We start from the raw sequence: 24,894 nt of genomic DNA on the forward strand, positions 1-24,894 counted from the left end.
GGATGCAAAGTTCACTTTTACATGTTGTTTGAACATTAATGTGTGTTCGCAGTGTATGTACAAATCTACCCTGTAATGATAAAAATCCATGCTGTGGTTTTTAATTAATCTGTAAAAAATCGAGCCATTCTCAGATGCCTGTCTGTGAGGCCGCTCCCACGATAGTTGATTGACATGAGGGTCTTACCTCAGACCCGCCTTAAATCAGCTGTAACAGTCCGACCTCCATTGTTTATGCAAGAGCAGGGATGTAAATTAGACAAGACTATCTCGGATTGAGGTGTTGTGTTGCTGGATGTAATAATGAACACAGTGGTCGTCATTTACTCCCGACATCTGAGCCGCTGAAGATGCAGTAGATTACGTTTGTTTGTGAAGGCTCCCGATCTACATATATCCGTCTACGTTTGCGCAAATTGTTTGTGATCCAGGTTCACTTGCAGCAGAAGTGAGTATAAAGGTTTTTATGAATCTTTGCGATCGCCTTTCCTAATAACGTGCTAGTTAGCAAGTTTAACGGTTAAATACGGCTGAAGTAAACAGGCTCCTCACTCCACAGAGAGAAGAGAGGGGCGGGGCGAGCAGAGCTCATTAACATTTACAGCAACCTCGACCAGAACAAGATTATTTGTTAAACAACACCCTAAAAAGGGTGTTGTTTTACACTACCAATGCGAATTTTTAACCAAAGTATATTATAGACTTTTCATTAAGACCCTAAAGAATCATATCAGCTTGTGGAAAATGGGCATCCGATGACCCCTTTAAGCAGCAATGATTTCTGAAGGGTCATGTTGGTGCCGGTGATGCTGAAAATTCAGTTTTGATCACAAGAATAAATTGCATTTTAGAATGTATTCACAGAGAAAACAGTTATTTTAAATTACAATAATATTTCATAATTTTTACTTTATTTTTGACCAAAACGCTGCCTTTTTTTCAAAAACGTTTGTTTCCAATATATTGTAAGCATATATAGCATGTAATAAAGGTCTGTAGGAAACTATCTCTGAATTTAGCATGAGAAACAAATGGCATAGCATTTAAAATGTTTTAGGTAGTCAAACTAAAACTATGCAGCCATCTGTTTATTTTATACATTATGCAATAAATTAAAAAGCAGTCCGTTCTGAGGGCACATAATGTGCATTAATTATTCTAATAATTTTCATATTTTTTTAATCATAAAATTCAATATAAAATGCAAAGATCACACAATTAAGAGTGGCAAAAGCACATAAAACCAGATGTTAAAAAAGTTGTTTTTGTCCATTTTCTTCCACACACTTGATGCATTTTAAATTAAGGACAAAAGCAGAGTTTAAACACTATATAGGGTTTATGCAGAAGTTTTTGTCCTTGTTTCTTTCGTAGCATTGTGAGATCTGGCAACCAGCAGCCGAGGCCTTTCTCCTGACATCTGAATGAGATCCCGGCCTCTACAAGATAGAAGAAGAGGAAGAAATGTTGTTAATGCACAGTATAAAATGATCAATAACATATAATGAATGTGCTTCAGTGAAATAGCACGATGCACAACAGACTACTGAACAGTCCTGCTGCTTATGCTAAAGGCACTGCAGGACGTTTCACATCTAATGTAATTCTCCTCACGTCTGATAGTCGACTCCCACCAGACTCAGTCCATTCACTGCTAGAATGCGATCGCCGGCTCTCAGTCTCCGGGATAAAGCGGCGGGAGAGTCTGTAAGCACTGATTTGATGTAAATCCCGCTGACAGTAGATTCGATTTCCTGTGGAAAACACACAAATGTTATTCCACAAACATATCCACCAAACAGACTTGGTTTCTTATACAATCTAAAAATATTCCCTTTTTAACCACAAGGAGATGCTATTGGGCTGTAAGGAAACGGTGATATTAACAGTGATAACGATATGCTTTATGGAAATGATTTGCAAGAGTAAGGCTGTATTTGAAGCAACTGCATTATATAACTAATTAACATATTTAACTGCAATTAATTGCAAAATCAATGTTTGCTTGGAAACATTCCCAAATGAAGATACTTTAAGACAGGAGTGTTTGCAGAGGAGTACAGGACTACATATAAAATGACAAGTGGCCTAAGAAGTATTCTTTTGGTTTAATTTTCATGTCATTAAACATAATCACTGCATTTTAAGATACTGTTTTAGGTTAAACACAGTTCAGCCTATAAAACCGTGACTCATTTTTGATCACGCTAAACTGACGTTAAACTGACTGCCCTAATAACAACATAGAATTTCACATAAACTTTCTGTTGCAAGTATATAATCAAGTATATAAACTTTCTATTGCAGTTTTTCAACAGGCTCTTAAACATTATCTTTGAAAGGCCATGAATTTTGTATGTATACACTGCTGTTCAAAAGTTTGGGATCAGTAAGACTTGTAATGTTTTTTAAAGAAGTCTCTTATGCTCATCAAGGCTGCATTTATTTAATCAAAAGTACAAAAAAAAAAAAACTAATATTGCGAAAATGTTATTTATCATCATGATTTATTAGAATTATCAATGTTGGAAACAGTTGTGCTGCCAAATATTTTTTTGGAACCGGTGATACTTTTTTTTTTTTTTTAGGATTCTTTGATTAATAAAAAGTTAAAAAGAACAGCATATATTCAACAAAAGTCTTTGCTATCATTTTTTTTTTATCAATTTAACACATCCTTGCTAAATAAGTGTTCATTTCTTTAAAAAAAAATATAGAATAAAAATTTACTGACCCCAAACTTTTAAATAATAGTGTATTTTGTTAAGTAAGATTTCTATTTTAAATAAATACTCTTCTTTTTAACTTTTTATACATCAAAGAATCCTGAAAAAGTATCACAGGTTTCAAAAACTGTTTACAACATTGATAATAAATCAGCATATTAGAATGATTTCTGAAGGATCATGTGACACTGAAGGCTGGAGTAATGATGCTGAAAATTCAACTTTGATCATAGGAATAAATTAAATTTAAATGTATATTAAAACAGAAAAAATTATTTTACATCATAATAATATTTCACAATTTCACAACTTTTTTTTCCTGTATTTTTGATCAAATAAATGCAGCCTTCTTTAAAAAACATTTAAAATCTTATTGAAAACTTTTGAATGGCTGTGTGTGTGTGTGTGTGTGTATATATATATATATATATATATATAGGTAAGTGCTACTTTTTATTACATAATTTCATTTTTTTTCTGTATTTCTGATATAAAAGTCAGAAATGTGACAAACTTAGAAATGGAAGATATCGACTTGCAATTGTAAGAAAAAAAAAAGTCAAAATTTAATTGAAAATGAACATTTGCTGTTATTCACCCCCATGCCATTCAAGAGGTGGGTGCTTTTTATTCAGTAGGTGATTCATAAAAAGCAGCTCAATGGCTACCGTCACTTTAAGAGTGCAAAAAAGCAGATACAGGCAATACAAAATGAACACCCGTTGCTGCTGATGATATTTTGAGGTCTTATGATGTGAAACAATTGGTCTGTGCAAAAAACTCAGCATCAACATTATTACCTGTAATCCAGAGCCTCAGACAAATGGGAAAATATGATTCTATTTATGAACTGATTCTTTTGGACAGTTCGATTCAATGAACTGGTTCAATTCACTAGTTTGTTTACATCACAACACAATAACATAACTTATACACCATTATATTACAAAAGCACCCAATAAGGATGTGGAATGTAGATGATTTACCTGTCTAAAGCATATAAAGTGAATAAACTAGTCTTCATTACCAATGAGAACCCATAAAAACCTTCATTTGACCCCTCCATTAAAGTACTTGGTTCAGACATGTGCTTATGTCTTCAGTCGAACTGTTTCCTCAGTTCAGTGAATGTTGGAGGAACTGAAGCGCTGAATAAGTTCATTCATCACAGGATCAGATACATTGGTATTTTGGCTCATTTTGGGTCGGTGTGACTGTCAGGTGACTGAAAGTGATTTTTGATTGAATAATGTGTAGATCTGTGCTGCTTGAGCCGCAAACAGTTTCAAATGATTCAGTCCATTTCAGTGAACTGATTCAACTAGTTCATTAAAAAGACAAAAACAATGATTCGTTCACAAACTGAACCTGAGGCTCTGGATTACAGGTAATAATGTTCAGTGTCTTACACAGACAGATCATTTCGCTTCATAAGACCTCAATATATTGCCATTAAGGGTTAAAGGGTTAATATTTTGACTGCAATTTTTTTCTTCATTCCACATCCATACCTGTCATCTAAAAGCAGAGTATAAAAGCAGTTTTTTTCTTCTTGTAATTATGAGTGCTTGTCCTCCTAATTTAAAAAAATTAGGAGCGCCTTCTGATCAATAATAAAAATTCTCATCAAAAATGATCCTTCCTAATATGAGGTTATGTTTCACTCCTTAAAGTGATTTACAGGGGTATTTTCTTTTTACCTTTGTAATAGCATTTTTCTAATTTTATTAAAAGTATGTCATCATCTATGTCAAATTTAAAGCAAATTATGCATATAAGCTGTTTAAAATGTCTAATTAAAACAATATAAGAAGTAGAGTAAGACTAATAAGTTGCCAATCATATAAAATTAGTATTAATTATAAAAAAAAAACTATTACAATGGCACACAACACAAAAATGGCTTGTAGGTATATTTTCAGATGTTTAATGAGGCTCAGAGGTGGCATGAGTGCAATTAAATTCATAAATTCATGTTGAGATTAATGTTTGAAATATAAAATGTTAAATATAGAAATATTAAATGATTGAAATAACTGAAATTATACATTAAAAATAAATTAAATCCACCAGCAGGTGGCAGCAAGTCACTGATTTTATCAATGAATCATTCATTCAAGTGATTCGTTTGAATGGCTGATTCCCTCAGGAATGAAGCAAGCGACTGTCTTTATGAATGGATAATCATGAATCGCTGACTCACTAGATTGATTCAAAAACGCACTTTCATTTATGAATGAAACACCGCTGTGTTTGCTTTTAGAGATGCGGAGCTACTGAGCTGTTACCTTATATAAAACTATTTTTGTTGATAAAATAAAATAAAATCAGTGAGTAGTGTCATAGTCAGACAAGAGTAAGTCACTTAATATTAACTTCTTACTTACTGAACTGTTGTATTAAATCAATATCACATTTGCAAACTCCCTTAATAATTATTAATTTTGTGTCGCCTGTATATGCTTTTTTGACTCTCAAAGTGACGGTAGCCATGCATAAAAAGCCATTGCTTTTTATGCATCACAAAGGACCACGGTTTCAACTAAAATCTTCTTTACTGTTCTATTAAAGAAAAACAAAGGATGGCCTGACAGCAAATGTTTATTTTTTAGGCAAACTAATCATTTCTTCACTCACCTCTCCATCCACCAGCATCAGACCCAAACCACACGCTGCTCTGCAGCTCCAGCACAAACACATCGTCTTCTCCAATCTCACACTCCTCACTCTCACCTACAAACACACACATGAGCTTGTGTCACTAAACAGCTCCGGTTCAGACATTCTGCTTTCATTAGGCCGACATGCATGGCACTGATTGAGATATGAAGCACAGAGGGTCCCGTCACCTTCCTCCGGTCTGACTGTGGAGGTGAGCTGCGGTGAATCCGTGTCGGAGTCCGTCAGCTCCAGGTTTTGCGGCGTGTTCGGCGGAGTCAGTAAACAGGACGGGTCCAGCGCCGGACGGGCCGCGTCTTTATTCTGAAGCTCAAGATTCTGAAGCTTCTTGGTTAAAAGAGCTTCACATGAGCACAGGTCACTCGCTCCAGCGTGAGGAAACACCAACTCTGTGTGACCGACCTCAAGATGAGCTTTGGGGTGAACCTCCATCTTAGTGAGCTTGGCCTCCATCGGCACTGCAGAGACCAGCTGTGATATCAGCAAAAATAATTCATAGAGTTAGCTGGGAAAATATAAATATTACTATAATAATTAATTAAATGTGACACAAAACCAGTCTTCGCACGTGTATATTTGTAGCAATAGCCAAAAGTACATTTTATGGGTCAAAATGTTCGATTTTTCTTTCATGCCGAATATCATTAGGATATTAAGTAGAGATCATGTTCCATGAAGGTATTTTGTAAATTCCCTACTTAATTTTTGATTAGTAATATGCATTGCTAACAACTTCATTTGGACAACTTTAAAGGCAATTTTTAAAATATTTTGATTTCAGATTTTCAAATAGTTGTATCTCAGCCAAATATTGTCTTATAAAACCATACAACAACGGAAAGCTTATTTATTCATGATGTATAAATCTCAATTTTATTAAATTGACCCTTATGACTGGTTTTGTGGTCCAGGGTCACAAATGTAAATATATGAAATCAACTCTAAATTATGGTTATTATAATTAACTAAAACTAAAACAATAAAAAATTTTTATGAATTTAAAAAAAATTCTATATATATTTTTTAAATGTATACATTTTTTTTTTCAAACTTAAGCTTACTTTAAACCTAAAACTAAACTGGAAATTAAATATAAAATATAAATATCACCATAATAATTAATTAAATGCAAATAATAAACCAACTCTAAATTACTGTTATTATAATTAACTAAAACTGAAACTATAAAAACATTTTATGAATTTAAAAAAGTGTATATATATATTTTTTTAATTTATATATTTTTTTCAAACTTAAGCTTACTTAAAACTAAACTAGAAATTAAATATAAAATATAAATATCACCATAATATTTAATTAAATGCAAATAATAAACCAACTCTATATTACTGTTATTATAATTAACTAAAACTAAAAACCATAAAAACACTTTATGAATAAAATCATATAAATTAATAATATAATATAATTCATTAATATAAATTCAAATAAAAAAAAAATATTAAACAATATTAAAACAAACTTATTTTATTTCAGCAAAAGCAGCATTTAATGTTTATCTAGTTTAACTTCATGCACTTAAAATAACTTCAATAACTAAAAATAAATAATAAAATATTGGGGAAAAAACACAACAAAACTTACTAATACTTTAACTTAAATTAAAATAAAAACAGAATATATTTTCAAAATCTAAAAAAAACTAAGAAAAGTTTTTAAAATCTATTAAAAATTATCTCAGTGATGCTAAAATAACATTGGTACAAAAACAACAAACTAAAACTAAAAGAAAAGAAACATTATAGACATATTTTTAATAAACATAAAATAATAAAATTACAAAAACACACAAAAAACAACAACAAATAATACAATTTCAAAAACACAACAGAATTACTATAAAATTGAAATGAAAACAGAAAAAATATGAATAAAAAACATAAAAAAACATTTTGATAAAAACTATAATAGTATCACAAAAATACCAAAATAACTCTGGTATTAAAATATCTAAAACTAAACTAAACATGCTTTGAATTTAATTTTATGCTTATATTTTATATTTTTATATCATTTTATATTTTTAGTTTAATTTAAAAGCATTAGTGCTTTTGTTGTGTTGTTTTGTAATTTATATATACATACAAACACACACTCTAAAAATGAGTACTAAAACTTTTAAACTAAATTAAACTGAAATCAAAAGCGAAAATATAAATGAATACATAAAAAATAAAAATGAATACATAATGTTAATAAAATCTATAGTATCTCAGTGATACTAAAATAACTGCTTTTAATGAGCCATTAATTGGTCAAATATAATAAATGTTAATATTTTGCAGAATAAAAATATTATATTTTAAAATAATATCTGAAATAAAATAAAAACTAACTCTGAAAATAAAGATGTATACCTGAGGTGGTTCTGATTCTGTCTCTGTCATTTTTTTGATGATTCTCTGAAAGCGGTGTAGCTGTTTAATTAGCTCCGGGTCACTGATTGGTGTTTTCAGCTGGATTATGAAGCCGTCAGTCGGGAGGATGAGAGGAGGATGCTGATCGAAATTCTCCAGGATATCAGCTGTAGACACCAGAAACAGCAGCATTTATGTTGAAATCATTTATATATGGATTTCCAGTAACTCTAGAAGGCTTACTGAAGTCTGAATGATGTGAATATGCAATTATGTACCGGTTGCGAGCGCAGCGCTGGCCTCATCGCCAGTTGGCGTCCACGCTGTGGGACAGGAGCGGCGCGGCTCGTACTCTCTCAGTATGTGATGGAGCTGAGCTGCGTTCAGTGACGGGAACTCCACCCGCAGAGACTTCCACGACATCTACACACACACACAAACACCTCATTATCACACATTACTCACACTTTAATGACATGATGTCCTTATGTAAATGTGCATTAACTGTTTTCCACCATGATGACAATAAATAGCATGATTTTAAGCAGTAAAAATTTTCAAGAAAACAAAGCGATTATTTTAGGCGTATAATACCCAATTTATCACAAATAAGACTTGATATATCATAGTTTAACATTAAAGGGGTCCTATTGTGCTCTTTTACAAAGTCTTGATTTTATTTTAGGGGTGTACTAGAACATGCTTTCATGCTTGGTGGTTCGAAAAACGCATTATTTTTAACATAATTTACATTATTACAATACATTTCTCTCAGTCTGGCACATATGGCTTGATTAGTTCCAGGTTTAATGAAGGCCCGCCTTCCGAAAAACGAAATCTGTTGTGATTGGTTGGCTGTCCCACTGCGTTGTGATTGGCGAACAGCTTAGACGGTGTTTCAGTACTGCCACGCCCCTTGTCAAAGAAGCAAGTTCTGGGTACAACTGTTAGTGCAAGCTACGTTAAAGTGATTCTTATGTTTTGAACATAGGGCTGGGCAAAAAATCGATTTAATTGATTTATCGATTTTGTAGTCTAAAACGATTTTTATTTTGCAAACTCGAGTTTTTTGCCACAATAGTTTTTTCGGACTTTTCCGCGTTTCGTCCTTGTGCGTTACCGTAGCGCGATATGAGCCAGGCCCAGCCCCCGCCCCGCGTAACACAGTCAAAACAACATGGCAGCGTGTAGCAGAGAATTACTTCCAAAGAAAGGCACAGGTAACTCCGTAATTTGGAACTGGTTTGGTTTTGAAACTACACTTCCTGAGAGCTTTACAAACTGTGTGCCTTATGATAAGAACGGAGCGCGATGGAAAGCGATTACAGAGGCGATCACGTTTTATATTGCCACAGACATGCTGCCAATTTATTCTGTCGAAAAGCGAGGCTTTAATCACATGCTGAAAGTATTAGATGCGAGGTACGTTGTCCCCAGTCGCAAGTATTTCGCCGATGTAGCCAGACACAGATCCTCTCGAATGGTGGAAGCTGCATCAGCCCAACTTTCCAAGGCTAAGCTTACTGGCTAAAAAATATCTTTCTATTCCAGCCACTAGTGCCCCCTCAGAGAGGGTATTTAGTGTGGGTGGGGGAATAGTTACCTGCAACTGGGCCTGCCTTAAGCCAGAGGTTGTGGACAGGCTCATCTTTCTTGCAAAAAATGTTTAGAATGAGCATAATGTTTCAGAGATCTAACAAGCACGTGTTTTGTTGTTCTAGATAAAAGTTTACAATTGTTTACTCTTTGAGCAGGCTATATGTCTGCCACAGGCATGTTTCATTTTTTATATTCACACTATACTGAGAAGAGTTTATTTTTTTAATTGTAATGTTATATGTTACAAAATTTGTGATTATCTGATTTCTTGAACAGAAAATTTAAGCTACTGTGAAGTTGTTGCACTTTTGCTTAAACCTGGGTTAAAGCTTGAAATTGTTGAATGACAGAGCCTCATTTACTTTTTGTTTTGGGATTCTACGCATTTTAACTCTTGAGGACAATCATAGCAATAAAGTTGCGCTTTTGACACTATATCTGATGTCTGCAGTCATTTTTTAAGTGCATTGAAAAAAAAAATCGAAAATCGAATCGAAACTCGAATTTTTCTTTAAAAAATCGAAGATTTTTTTTTAGGCAAAATCGCCCAGCCCTATTTGAACATGGATATTTTTCTTACAAAAATGCATCGATTCGCTCCAGGAGGCCTTTACTGACCCCCTGAGCCGTGTGAGGTACTTTTTATTATGGATGGATGCACATTATTGGACTTGTTTTGGACTGATGAGGAGAAACACCCGTCTATGTCGTTCTAAAGCTTGGGAGTACCAGGATAAATTTTAATATAACTCTGATTGCATTCGTCTGAAAGAAGGAAGTCATATACAGCTACGCATGGAGGGTGAGTAAATAATGCACTACAGTAGTGTTGGGTCCTATCGTCAGCCTGCGAGATCGCCGATACATATTATGGTGCTAATGCATTTAATTATTTACATACTTAGTTTCATTGCCCGAAACCAGCTCCAGCATAAGACTAAAAGCAGCCTAACATTATCAAAGAATATCATCACTGATCAGCCTATTCTAGTGCAAGTTTATGCATTTTAAAAAATACTCGCGTTATAAGTGAAGCTAACGTTATCTACACTGGATGATGAATAAATCTATTACCACAGACTGCACACGTCTGCAGTGTGTTACAGCTCGTGTTTATACCCGCCGCGCTGCGGCTCGTTGAAGCAGTTCTCTGCGCTGCATCACCAAAGTTAGGCTAATCCCCCACCTCGTCCCTACCCTCCCTCAAACAATTCAAATTTCCGTGGGCGGGATTTATGCATTGACGTCACTTTCCCGCCAGGACACGCTCCCTCAGGTGGACTGAGTGGCAAAAGAGCCTTCAGCGTGAATGGATTTAATAGGGAAGATGCGAAAACGTGAGTAAAACAAACGATAATGTTCCTAACAACTTAACAAATATCCAGTGGTCACTGCATATTGATGCAGCCAGCAATCGTGTGTCTGATTTTGACGTCGGGGAAAATAAATAAAGCAAATTTGCCTGTGAACTCATTTTGTAAATACAAAATAGGCTGGTCTACACCTAAACTTTGTACAGTCAATCGCAAAGCTTGTTCTGATTTTAGAGGTGTTTTGTATGTTCTGTCGCAGCATTCACATTTAAAAACCAGTGCTGCCACTCAGTCTTTTTGCCCCTCAGTGGGCGGAGCCACAGCTGAGGTGACGTCACATGCTTATTCTAATGGGTCGCGTTGTGACATCATTGCATGCGAAAACAAACGTTGTAGTCCAAAGGAAGCATTTGTTGTAGTTCTTGCAAAGGGATTTTTTTTAAAATCAAAATATCTCCTTTTGGAGTGGACTTTGAGATTTGTAACTTTGTAGACACACATCACACACTGACTGAAAAAGCATAAAAAGCATAATAGCACCCCTTTAAATAATAATACTTTTTATGCAAAAAAAAAAAAAATAATAAAAAAAAATAATTTTATATATATATATATATATATTATTAACAATATTGAAATATCATAACATGTTCCATCTGATGATAACTGAGACCTAATAGATTAGACGAGACAAACCTAATTTGTCATTAGTGAAAATTCTTTAGCGGGACGTCCCGTCGAGATCATTTGTCAGATGCCATTTAGAAACGTGCCTTATCCAGCATCTTTATCTATTGGCATGAAAGAGTCTTTGTGTTCTTGCACCTTTATCCTTTAATGAGTAATACTTCCTGTTAATTATTTCTGAGCTCCACACTAACTTCTGATGTTTGAAGAGATTGTGATGAGAGAGGAATGCGTGTGTAATAACATGGGAACGGTCAGAATGGTGTGGACAAATAAATGAGCTTTAAATATTAATGGAAATAAACATCCTCTTTTGCACTACATCCACACTTTTACACAACAGAAACATCTATTTTATCTTAAATATATTAAATATATTTATTATATATATTCATATATAATAAAACACACACACACACACACACACATATATAAATAAAAAATATAAATAAAATAATAATAAATAATACATTAAAAAATTGTATGATTTTTGTATGTTGTGTGCATGTATATGGGTAATAAAATATTTGAAATATAAATAAATGTACATTTATGATACATTATATTATTATTAGTATTATTGTCGTTGTTCATTTTTATTATATTATAAATTAAATAATAATATAAAATAATATATAATAATATATATTTTTATTGTATATATTTAAATAATTTTTTGTAAATAATTTTTGAATCAATTATGAAATAAACTTAAAATATAAATAAATGTAAATTTATTCATAAATTGTTATTATTAGTATTGTAATTATTATTGCTGTTAATTTGTTCATTTTTAAAATATTTATTATAATTAATATTATAAATATATGTATTGTGTATATTGTGTGCACATATATGGTTAATAAAATATATTTGAAATATAAATAAAATGTAAAGTTATTTATAAATTATGTTATTATTAATGTTGTTAATTGTTATTATATTCTAAATTAAATAATATTATATTAAAATATAAATAATTTGACAACATAAAAACATATTTTAAATAAATGTAAATTTGTTGTTAATTTGTATTATATATTAAATTCAATAATATAATAATATTTGAAATAGTAATGTTTATTATAATTAATATAATAAATATAAGTAATACAATGTACATTTATTCTTAAATTGCTACTATTACTATTGTTGTTGATGTTAATTTTTATTATATTTTAAATTAAATAATATTATAATAATATTATAAATTTTATTTATATATCTATATATTCTAAACTAAATAATAATATAATAATATTAAAATAAAAAGTATTTGAAAATATAAAAATATATTTTAAATATAAATAAATGTAAATGTATTCATAAAATGTTATTATTAGTATAATTATTACTGTTGTCAATTTGTATTATATATTAAATTAAATAATATAATATAATATAATATATATATATATATATATATATATTGTGTGTGTATATAAATATGGTTAATAAAAATATATTTAAAATATAAATAAATGTAAATCTCTTTATAAAATATTATTAGTATTGCTGTTGTTACTTTTTGATTATATTCTAAATTAAATAATATTATAATAATATTAAAATATAAATAATTTGATAATATACAAATATATTTTAAATAAATGTAAATTTATTCATTTTTATTATATTCTAATTAAATACTATTCTATATATATATATACTCAATAAAATAATATTATATAATATATAATATTAAAATAAAAAAGATAAAAATATATTTTTAGATATAAATAAATGTATTGTGTAAATAAATGTATGTATAATTTATTCATAAATTATTATTAGTATTAGTTATTATTATTGTATTATTGTCGCATTAGTTATTATTATTGTTGTTAATTTGTATTATATTAAAAAAAATAAATAATAATATAAATATTACTAATATTTATTATAATTAATGTGCATATATATGGTTAATAAAAAAATATTTAACATTTATTTATAAATTAGGTTATTCATTTTTATTATATTATAAATTAAATAACACACACACACACACACACAAATCCTAAATCTATCTGAATCAATTCAATAAATATTTTAATAATTAATATAAATTAATATAAATACATGAACACAATTCATTAACTGGGATGGGTAACACTTTAATATAGGGACCAATTCTCACTATTATTGCCTGTTTATTAGTCCTTCTGAAGCACATATTCTGCATGACCATATTCTGCATCCCTAATCCTACCCAATCCTAAACTAGTTAATTAATAGCGAGAATTGGACCTTTAAATAAAGTGTTCCCACATGAGACTGGTTCTAGGTGAAGAGAAGCAGGACCTGCAGAAGGTTTTCCTTAGGTGTGGCCAGCAGATTGACGGCCGAGGAGAGCTTGAGAAGGTAAGTGTGAGCCAGATCAGCGAGTCCGGCTCCGTGAGCCCAGTCCATCAGCAGATCCAGATTGGCCCTGATCTGGACTCCTTGGGACCAGCAGTAAAACGCTCCTCCTGACCCTGCACGCGAGAGCAGCGATCGCATGAGCAAACGTGATGAAACACTGATGAACATCAGCTGGATCTGCTGGACTCACTCACCTCTCTCCATCAGCAGGTTGAAGAGCAGAGCGTTGATGAAGAAGAAGAGGTAGGAGAAGAGCTGCGCGCCGATGTCCGGATGCACGTCGAGCGCTTTGAGCAAACGCAGGCTCTTATTGCAGACGTCCAGCACACGTCTGACCTGCGACGACACCTGCAGCTGACCGCTGTCTGAGAACGCATGACTGTCCAGAACGCCGGGGAGAAGCGGGTACAGCATCTGACAAAACACACACACACAACCGCACTCATATGAGCCCAGGAGAAAACACTGAACAACTACTGACCTTAACCTTAATATAGTAACCTATAGTAAAAAATAAATAAATGTTAACTGAAATGATATATTTCACAGTTAAATACTTTTTCCACAATAAAATATTTTTTCCACAATAAAAATCAACAAAGAGAGACAGAGGTAAGAAAAATAAATAAAATGGAGGTGAAAAAAAGGAAAATATAAGAGTAAAATCTATATAAAAATAATAACAAAAATATTAATTATTTATTAATTCATTAATTATTATTACTTAATAATAATAATAAATATTAATTAATTATTATTATTAATAATAATAATAAAAATATTAACAAAACCTATAAAAGCTGACATGCGAAGGTGGTCACAAGGATTTTAATCTAATTTATTAATAATCCCAAATTTGAATAGCTAAAAAAATCTGCAAATGGTTTTATTATTTTATTTTATTTTCTGTCTAGTTAATTTTCCCCCTAGCTGTCTCAATAGCTGAATCAATATTAAAAAAAATCTTATTTATATAAATCTGTATTTATATGCCTAACAATGCTTTATTATTGAGCTGAAAGTTACTCATTGGATTAAATTCAAAGTGAATATTTTTAGATAATATTTTAATAATTTGTAGTCAATTAAACACTTTTTATATAATCCCAAATAAAGGACAGATAATTTATTTAATATGTCTTCTATATATATATATATATATATATATATATATATATATTTAAAAATAATAATTATTTTATTTTATTGTATTTTTTATTTTATTTTATTTTATTTTAAAATATATTTAGACTAATCTGAATCAATATTAAAAATGTTTATCTTTATATTTTTTATATTTTCAGATAATATTTTAATAATTTGTAGTCATTTTAATACTTTTTATACAATGCCAGATAAAGGCCAGATAATTTATTTAATATGTCATCTTTATATATATATATTAAATAATTTATTTTTATTTTTATTTCATTATTTTATTTTATTTTAGCACTTTCCTGGCTAGTTTGTATTCCCCCTAAGTGTCTCTTTTTTGCAGATTTTTATTGTGGGGAAAAAAATAGATATATTCAGACTAATTTGAATCAATATTACAAATTGTTATCTTTATATTTATATGTCTAATAGTGCTTTAATATTGAAGTGAAAGATACTTTCTGGATTAAATTCAAAGTGAATATTATAAAAATTACAAAATATAAGTTAACAGTCATTTTAATACTTTTTATACAATGCCAAATAAAGCCCAGATAATTTATTTAATATCTTCTTTTTATATATATTTATTTATTTTAATCAATATTAAAAATGTTTATATTTATGTCGAATATCGCTTTAATATTGAGCTGAAAGAGTAAATATTTTCAGACATTTTAATAACTTGTAGTCATTTTAATACTTTTTATACTGTCAAATAAAAGCCAAATAATTTATTTAATGTCGTCTTTAGAAATTTTGTTTTAAAAAATATTTTATTTTAATTTTTAATTGTGTTATTTCATTTTATTATTTAATATGCATGAAAATATGAACTAGCTGCACTGAATGAATTTATATTATAAAAATATTATGGACACACATTTTAAATAAAACCTTACTTTAAACCTTATTTTACAATATTTTAAATTATTATTTATTTATAATTAAAATGATTTTATTTATTTATTTATTTATTTTTTTTTGTAATTTTGTATTATTTATAGATTTTTAATAATATTATATCTATATCTATCTATCTATCTATCTATCTATCTATATATATATATAAATATAATTGATTATTAATTGATTATTGATTATTGTTTAGGTCATGCCACTTTGAAAGTTCATTCCCTTTCCTTTCCTTTGAAGTCAAGACAGTCCATGTACGTCTTATCAACATCAAAACAGGACGAACTTCCTCTGACAGAGCACGGTCTCGCTCTCGCGTGCGATAAGATTACGACACTCACTGACCATATGACTGTGCTCTCTTCATCTCGCATCCTTCCTGCAATCCTTCATGCTTTAACAGCCTAAAACCGACCCCAAACCACTGTAATAAAGCTGCTGATTGTCTGGAGGAAGATAAAGCCCATGTGTTTGCCATTCCCTGACATCTCTGTTGCTAACAGCTCTCTATATTTAAGCAGTGAGCACGCATGTAAATGCATTTCCAGCTGGCGGCAGTGATATACAGTCGGGGAATCACTGAAAGAGAGTCTGTGTTTGAAGACGTTCGGCCCACGTCCTCCATCTCAATGTGCCACACATCACAATAACACAAAGCTGGCTTTGTTCTTAGTAATTGTGTGCAGACGGCTGGATCCCGGCGTATGTATGGATTCTCAGGGAGACGCGTCTCTCGCTGACACCAGTTTGGCAGCCGCCGGCCGCTCTGGCAGCTCCGTCTCCACACAGCACTAAATATCCACCCAAAACCATGAAGGAAAAACTGAGACATGCAACCAAACTGCTTCCCCCGCTTTTAATCTGGGAACTGAAACACAGAATCATCCACAAGCGCTTTCAGTGCTCGTCGGGAGATTTCATAGTATGTGCTGAGAATGAGATTTCATCATAGTCTAATAATAGTTGGATATAGTCCAACGTTAACAATAAGAAGTTTAGTTGATTAATTTCCATCTAATTGCTTGTCATCCCTAATTTTAAATAAGAGCTAAAAAAAAATAATGTTTATTTTTAAATGACTTTTATTTTATTTTATTTAAGTTTTTTATTATTATTATTATTATTATTTCTAAGTGTTGTCATTTGCCGAAAATGTTTCAATCTTTTTTTTTCTTGGCACTGTCATCTGTAACTTGAAAGTTTATTTTATTTTTATGTTATTATTTATTTATTTATTATTTTTATTAATATGTTTTTAATGTTTTAATTGTTTGAGTTTTTATATTTTCCATTTTCATTCATTAAATTATACAAATATTATTTTTATTATTTTATACATTTTTTAATTATTTATTTTTATGTATTGTCCATCCAAGGCTATTTTAAAATCAATCTGATATTAGGCTCCATTCATTTTTTAATTTGCTTGTATTTTTATATTTTCATTTTAATTGTAGTTTTAGTATTTTTGTTGTGTGGTTTTGTCATTTTTATTTTTTTTATTTTTAATATATCTATGTATGTTATTAATGCATTAATTTAAAATAATAATTTCCATCTAATTGCTTGTCATCCCTAATTTTTAAATAAGAGCTAAAAAAAAAATGCACATCAAAGTTTTATGAAAATATTTTTTTTTAAATGACTTTTATTTTATTTTATTTTATTTTATTTTATATTATATTTTATTATTTTATTTTTTATAGGTTTTATGAATATGTTTTTAATATTTTAATAATGTGAAGTTCTTATATTTTCCATTTTCCATATTTTTTAATATTTTCTTTATTATTTATTTTTATGTATTGTCCATCCAAGGCTATTTTAAAATCAATCTGATATTAGGCTCCATTAATTTTTTAATTTTCTTGTATTTTTATATTTTTATATTTAAGTGTTGTCATTTGCCAAACATTTTTCAACCCTAATTAAAAAAAAAATGCACCTGAAAAGTTTTATTTTATTTTATTTTATTTTTTTTTTATTTTATTTATCTTCTATTCAGGATTATGTTATAATATGTTTTTAATAATAATTTGAATATTTATATTTTCCATTTTCATTTATTAAATAAAAATATTATTTTTTATTATTTTTATATATTTAAAAAAAAAATTGCTTGTATTTTTATATTTTCATTTAATTGTAGTTTTAGTATTTTTGTTGTGTGGTTTTGTCATTTTTATTTTTTTATTTTTAATAGACCTATGTATGTTATTAATGTTTTTATTCATTTTTATTTCAGGTTTAGTTTTAGTTATTTTAGTATATCATAAAAATGTAACTAAATGAAAATGAGAAATCTTGCTTTTGCAAGTAGCTGAAATAAAATCAAATGTATTTTATTTTATTATTTTATTTCAGATTGAATGTTTTTTAGTTTCAGTTTTAGTTAACTATAAAAACCTTCCATCTTTTTCTTCGTCACTCCCATCTGTAATTTGCTCACCGCCAACATTCTCTGCAAAGTTGAAGTGATTATTGAAATTTAATCTATTGAAAATGCTACATAAATAAATTTGAACTGAATGTAAAATGTTTCTCTGCAGCGAACATTGAGTGAACATAAACTAAACATGTTGTGTCCAGCGCTGGGAATCACCAACAAGCGTGTTTTATTGGTTTAAGTCCAGCAGCTGTTTCCTTCTCAGCGAGATCGAATCACACACAAGCGGCTCAAAACCTCCACAGAGAAAACACAGCCTGTTATTGTAGCCGTAAAACATCAGTTTGCTTTCCAACCGGCCGTGTTTGTTTTTGATTCAATTTTCCTATTGAAAATATTGAGCTCATACTGGAGCGCTGGCACCGAGCGAGCACAGAAACAGACCGCTGCCAAGCTTTTAAAGTAAAAAATGTCATTTACAGAAGAACGGATGGTTTGTGCCACCGATACAAACCGCAGGACTTAATCATTTCCCCTCTCAATAAATGCCAATCAATAAAAACGTCAATAAAAATCTTCTCAGAATCGAAATGTTAAGTCTTCTCAAGGAAATTTCCCACGACTCCAGCGAACGTTTTTCATTTGCTTTATTGCGTGCTTGAATTGACTAGCTTTATAATGAATAAAATTAGTCAAGGATAGCTGGTTAGCTGTGGTTAATTGGCTAAATAAACTATGATTTTCCTGTGCGGTCTGGCTTTTATTCATGTGCGTCTGTCTATATATTCAAACACAAACGTATTAAACATCACAGATCCGACGTGTTTGCATGATGACGGAAGAAAGCCTCCGGCTTGTTGTTTCATTTACTGTCGGCCATGAATCGGCTTCACATTCCAATAAACCAATTGACTTTTTCCACAGTAAAGCCTCGTCAAATGTTGCACTAAATCAAATCACACCCATATAAACAGCCTCGTTTTCCACAGCAAACAATGTCAGAACAAAGATGAATTATAATTTCCCAAAGGGCGAGACATTGGAGGATTTTCCCATGCAGAATACAAATCAATCCCAAATCCCGGCTTTGCCAAACGACGTCTGAACGCTGAATTAAAGTCTGAGAAACCAACCTGTTGATATTCAGTAAAATCACCGCAGCTTCTGAAATATAACTGACTACAATTTTAATCATTTCAAGACTTGAAAGACTAGTAGATGCATTAGAAAGAAGGCTCTTCTGCTCACCATGGCTGCATTTATTTGATCAAAAACACAGTAAAAATTGTGTAATATTATTACAATCCAAAATAACTGTTTTCAACATTAATATATTGTAAAATGCAATTTATTTCTGTGATGCAAAGCTGAATTTTCAGCAGTCTTCAGTACCACATGAGGCTTCAGAAATCATTCTAATACGCTGAACTGCTGCCCAAGAAACATTTCTGATTATTATCAATGTTGAAAACAGTTGTCCTGATTTATATTTTTGTTGAAACTGTCATACATTTTCTTTTTTAGGATTCTTTGATGAATAGAAAGTTCACATAAACAGCATTCATTTGAAATAGAAATCTTTTGGAACATTATAAATGTCTTTACTGTCACTTTTGATCAATTTAATGCAGCCTTGATGAGTAAATATACTCATTTCTTACATTAATATAAAGAGATCAGTATAAACTTGGTCAACACCAGTGGTTTTGCTTTCTGTTTCCTGCTTGTTTATCAGTGCTCAGGCAGATTTAACATAAGAGCACAGACTAATTTAGCAGAAGAAATGCTGAAGTCTCTATACTTCAGTCACTCAATACAGGGGACTTATCAGCAGGCAGCACTTGCTAAAAGGGAAGAGAAACTCTGATAAGACTGCAGCAACTCAGATTAAACACATATCAGTTCGATTCACCAAAACCACCACTGAAACCAACAGATTCTGACAGGGTTTTAAAACTGACTACACTCAAACAAACTTTTTCAAGTCACAAGCAAGGTTATTATTAAATTAGATTTAGAACTAAATTTTATTTTACTTTTATTTTATTTTTTATTTCTTTGTTTTAATTTAATCTTATATTCAAGGTTAATTTTTAGTTTTTATTACATTTTTTTTATATTATATATATATTTTTTTTATTTTATCTTGTGTTTTTATTTGTTAGTATTTAGTATTTTTAGTTAGTTTGTTTTTCTTTTGTGTTATTTTTTTAAATATGTCTATATTATTAACGTTTTTTCATTCATTTTTTATTTCCATTTACGTTTTAGTTATTTTAGTACATCAAAATAAATGAAAATGAAAATAAGAAAATAATAAATGAAAATGAGAAATCTTGCCTTGGCAACTAACTGAAACAAAATATATTTTATTTTATTTTATTTTATTTTATTTTATTTTATTTTTCTTTGTTTTAATTTGCATTGCATCTTCAGCATTTTTCCTGTCACTGTCACCTGTAACTTGGCAATATTCCCTGTAAAATTAATTAGGAACACTTTTATTAAGACATATTCATGCATATACTGAAAACTAGCTCTAAAAAGGTAAATAGGTTTATTTCTTATTTACACAACCCTGATTTAAAAAAACGTCTAGGTTACGTACGTAACCCTCGTTCCCTGAAGGAGGGAACGGAGACGTTACATATGGGAACTCGCTTGAGAGTCCAATCATCTCCAAGCCTTATTCAAAAGGCCAATGAACATTCATGAACATTGGCGAGTGGTATTTGCATGCCGAGCCACTCCCCCGTATATACGGGTATATAAGAAGGCGGCGTGCAACCACTCATTCAGGCTTTTGCTGAGGAGCTGAGCTGCAGCCCGGCGTCAGCGCGACGTCAGGTCGTGGCAGGGGATGTAACGTCTCCGTTCCCTCCTTCAGGGAACGAGGGTTACGTACGTAACCTAGACGTTCCCCTTCGGTCGTTTCACTACGACGTTACATATGGGAACAGACCCATGGAACAGGCCACGAACCAGACGTCGCGTTACGCAACACACCGCGTGCCGACAGGCGGACGTGTCAGCAGACGGATATGAGCGTAACCTTCCCAACGCCCTGGGGGCCAATAGGGGGCCCCACAGGGATGCCAGTTGTACTGAAGCAGGAGTTGGGGGGGCGGAGCACATGAAATCTCTACATGTGGAACACAAGAAATTCAATATATCCATAGATTTTAGGGATATATGAGGGAAACATCGGCCTTCTGGCTGACCGTGGAAAAATACTGAAACATGTTGCCACAACCTGCTGGGCGAAGGAGACCCAACCGGAGCACAGACAAGCACTACTCCGCACTAGGCCTGACTGCGGGGAATGGAGGACCCAGGTTCGCCGGAGGGAACAACTGAGGGAAATAGTGCACGGATCCATTAGGAATGGCGCAGCAAGCCGACACCAGCCGGACTCCCGCTCGCCTGTGATGTCTATGTTAAGACACGGGAGGATACGGCCTCTACGCGAAGGTTGTAGAACCTGGCGAAGGTATTAGGTGTCGCCCAACCCGCAGCTCTACAGATATCTGCTAGAGAGGCGCCATGAGCCAACGCATAGGATGAGGCAACACTCCGTGTGGAGTGGGCACGAACACCTAAGGGGCATGGCTCTCCCTGGTTTTGGTACGACAGGGAGATGGCATCTACCACCCAATGGGCCGACCTCTGTTTGGAGACAGCATTCCCTTTCTGCTGACCTCCAAAGCAGACGAAGAGCTGCTCGGTGCGTCTGAAGTGCCGAGTACGGTCCACGTATATACGCAGAGCGCGAACTGGACACAGCATCGCAGAGGCTGGGTCTGCCTCCTCCAGGGGCAGAGCTTGCAGGTTCACCACCTGATCGCGGAAAGGCGTGGTGGGAACCTTGGGCACATAACCAGGCCGGGGTCTCAGGATGACGTGAGAATCGCCGGGCCCGAATTCTAGGCACACTTCGTCGACAGAGAAAGCTTGTAGGTCCCCTACCCTCTTGATGGAGGCCAGTGCGGTCAGGAGCGCTGTCTTAAGCGACAGATATTTTAGCTCAACTGACGCAAGTGGCTCAAATGGGGCCTCCCGCAGGCCCTGGAGGGTGACGGAGAGGTCCCAAGAGGGTATGGGGTGCGGCCTGGGGGGGATTAACCCTTCTCGCACCCCTCAGGAACCTCACGATGAGTTGGTGCTTACCTAGGGATGTTCCATCCACTGCATCGTGGTACGCTGCAATGGCAGCAACGTACACTTTGAGAGTTGAAGGGGACAGCCTGCGCTCCAACTTTTCTTGCAGGAAGGAAAGCACTACTGCAATCGTACATCTCTGTGGGTCCTCCCCGCGAGAGGAACACCAGTCGACGAACAGACCCCATCTCAGCGCATAAGCCTGCCTTGTAGAGGGGGCTCTGGACTGAGTGATAGTTTCTATCACGGCCTGTGGAAGGCCGGAGAGGTCTGACGCGTCCGTCCAGGAACCAGACGTGCAGGTTCCACAGATCGGGGCGCGGGTGCCAAATTGTGCCCATCCCCTGAGAAAGAAGGTCTCTCCTCAAGGGGATTTTCCAGGGAGGGGCTGCCGCGAGGGAAATGAGTTCTGGAAACCAGGTCCGGGTGGGCCAGTATGGCGCAACCAGCAGAACCTGCTCCTCGTCCTCCCTGATCTTGCACAGTGTCTGTGCAAGGAGGCTCACTGGGGGAAAGGCGTACTTGGGCCCCGGAGGCCAGCTGTGTGCCAGTGCGTCCCTGCCGAGGCTGTTGGGAGCCTCGTTGAGGGAGTAGAACCGCTGGCAGTGGGAGGATTCGGGGAAGCAAACAGATCTATCTGGGCCTCCCCGAAATGGCTCCAAATTAGCTGGACTGTCTCGGGGTGGAGTCGCCATTCTCCAGGATGGGTGGACTGCCGTGAGAGCTGGTCGGCTGCACGGTTGAGTTCTCCTGGAATGTGAACGGCACGTAGCGATTTCAGCCACGTTTGACTCCATAGGAGCAGATGGCGGGCGAGTTGTGACATGCGACGGGAGCGTAGACCACCCTGACGGTTGATGTAGGCTACAGTCGCTGTGCTGTCGGTACGAACAAGCACGTGCTTGTGACGCAAAGTCGGTCGGAAGCGACGAAGGGCCAGAAGCACAGCCAACAACTCTAGGCAATTGATATGCCATTGCAGTCGAGGTCCTGTCCAGGAGCCCGATGCTGCTTGCCCGTTGCATACAGCACTCCAACCCGTGGAAGAGGCATCCGTGTATACCACAAGATGCCTGGAGACTTGTCCCAGGGGGACTCCGGCCTGAAGGAAGGCCGGGTCTGACCACGGGCTGAACAGGCGGTGACACTGCGGGGAAACGCCAATCCGGAGTGTGCCACGGTGCCATGCCCATCTCGGGACTCGATCGTGTAACCAGCGCTGAAGCGGTCTCATATGAAGCAGGCCGAGCGGCGTCACTGCGGCTGCCATATGCCCCAGGAGCCTCTGAAATGTTTTGAGAGGACCGCTGTTTTGTGTATGAATGACTCCAGACACTTCAGCACTGACTGCGTGCTCTCGTTGGTGAGGCGGGCTGTCATACTGACCGAGTCCAGCTCCACACCGAGAAAAGAGATCCTCTGCACTGGGGAGAGTTTGCTCTTCTCTCGGTTGACCTGAAGGCCCAGATGGCTGAGGTGCCGGAGCACCAAGTCCCTCTGTTCGCACAACAGATCTCGCGAGTGAGCTATGAGAAGCCAGTCGTCGAGATAGTTGAGGATGCGAATGCCCGTCTGCCAAAGAGGGGACAGGGCAGCCTCCGCGACTTTCGTAAAGACGCGGGGAGAGAGGGAGAGGCCAAATGGAAGCACTTTGTACTGATACGCTCGACCCTCGAAAGCAAACCGTAGGAAGGGTCTGTGTCGAGGCAGGATCGAGACGTGAAAGTACGCGTCCTTCAGGTCGATGGCTCCGAACCAATCCTGGGGACGAATGCATGTTAGCATGCGCTTCGTCGTGAGCATCTTGAACGGCAGCCTGAGAAGGGACCGATTCAGGGCTCGAAGATCCAGGATGGGTCTTAACCCACCGCCCTTTTGGGCACGATGAAGTAAGGACTGTAAAACCCTGACTTCATCTCGGCTGGAGGGACAGGCTCGATTGCGTCCTTCGCCAGTAGGACTGCAACCTCCGCACGAAGCACAGCGGCATGTGTGTCCGAATGGACAGAAGTGGAAAGGACGCCTCTGTACCTGGGCGGACGCCTGGCGAACTGAATCGCATAGCCGAGACGTACCGTCCGAATCAACCACCGCGAGGGGCTGGGAAGCTGAAGCCAGGCTCCCAGCCTGGTCGCCAGGGGTATCAAAGGGACGTTGACCGACGTGACCGCAGTGGGGCAGCCTGGGGGGGGAAGGGGAAGGGGACTGATCCCAGAAGGAAGAACGTCCTGGAGAAAAGTCATACTGCACTGGGCAGCGCTTACCTTCTTCCCTGGTTCCCGCGCTGGCGACATCAGGCTCCGAGTCCGAGTCCGAATCCGAGGAGACACTTCTGGGGCACTGTTCAAAGAGGGAACTCGGGGCCTGAACCCCGGAGGTGAGAGAATTGACTCTTCCTGTGACAGCTCCCGGCCCTCCACCGGGAGTGGGGACGTTGATGTTGTCATCCCCCAAAGAGCGATTCTCTCCACCTCCGGGTTGCTCTCCCACGGCCAGCTCGACGTCGGGCTGCCAATCTGGTGTCATGTACCTTA

The 24,894-nt window shown here is 34.8% G+C and overlaps 1 protein-coding gene across 1 annotated transcript in view; it reads right to left on the minus strand.

Moving 5' to 3' along the window:
* Window positions 1-928: 928 nt before the first annotated feature.
* radil2b (Ras association and DIL domains 2b) overlaps window positions 929-24,894 on the minus strand; it is a 47,490-nt gene continuing 23,524 nt past the window's right edge. The window contains 9 exon segments of the mRNA XM_051124867.1: window positions 929-1,439; window positions 1,615-1,754; window positions 5,364-5,406; window positions 5,408-5,459; window positions 5,576-5,876; window positions 7,784-7,950; window positions 8,062-8,206; window positions 13,687-13,859; window positions 13,941-14,160. Of these exon segments, the coding sequence (XP_050980824.1) occupies window positions 1,340-1,439; window positions 1,615-1,754; window positions 5,364-5,406; window positions 5,408-5,459; window positions 5,576-5,876; window positions 7,784-7,950; window positions 8,062-8,206; window positions 13,687-13,859; window positions 13,941-14,160 (1,341 nt within the window). The 3' untranslated portion in view covers window positions 929-1,339.

This window comes from Labeo rohita, chromosome 12 (genome assembly GCF_022985175.1).
Source record: "Labeo rohita strain BAU-BD-2019 chromosome 12, IGBB_LRoh.1.0, whole genome shotgun sequence".
In the NCBI taxonomy this organism is placed as follows: Eukaryota; Metazoa; Chordata; class Actinopteri; order Cypriniformes; family Cyprinidae; genus Labeo; species Labeo rohita.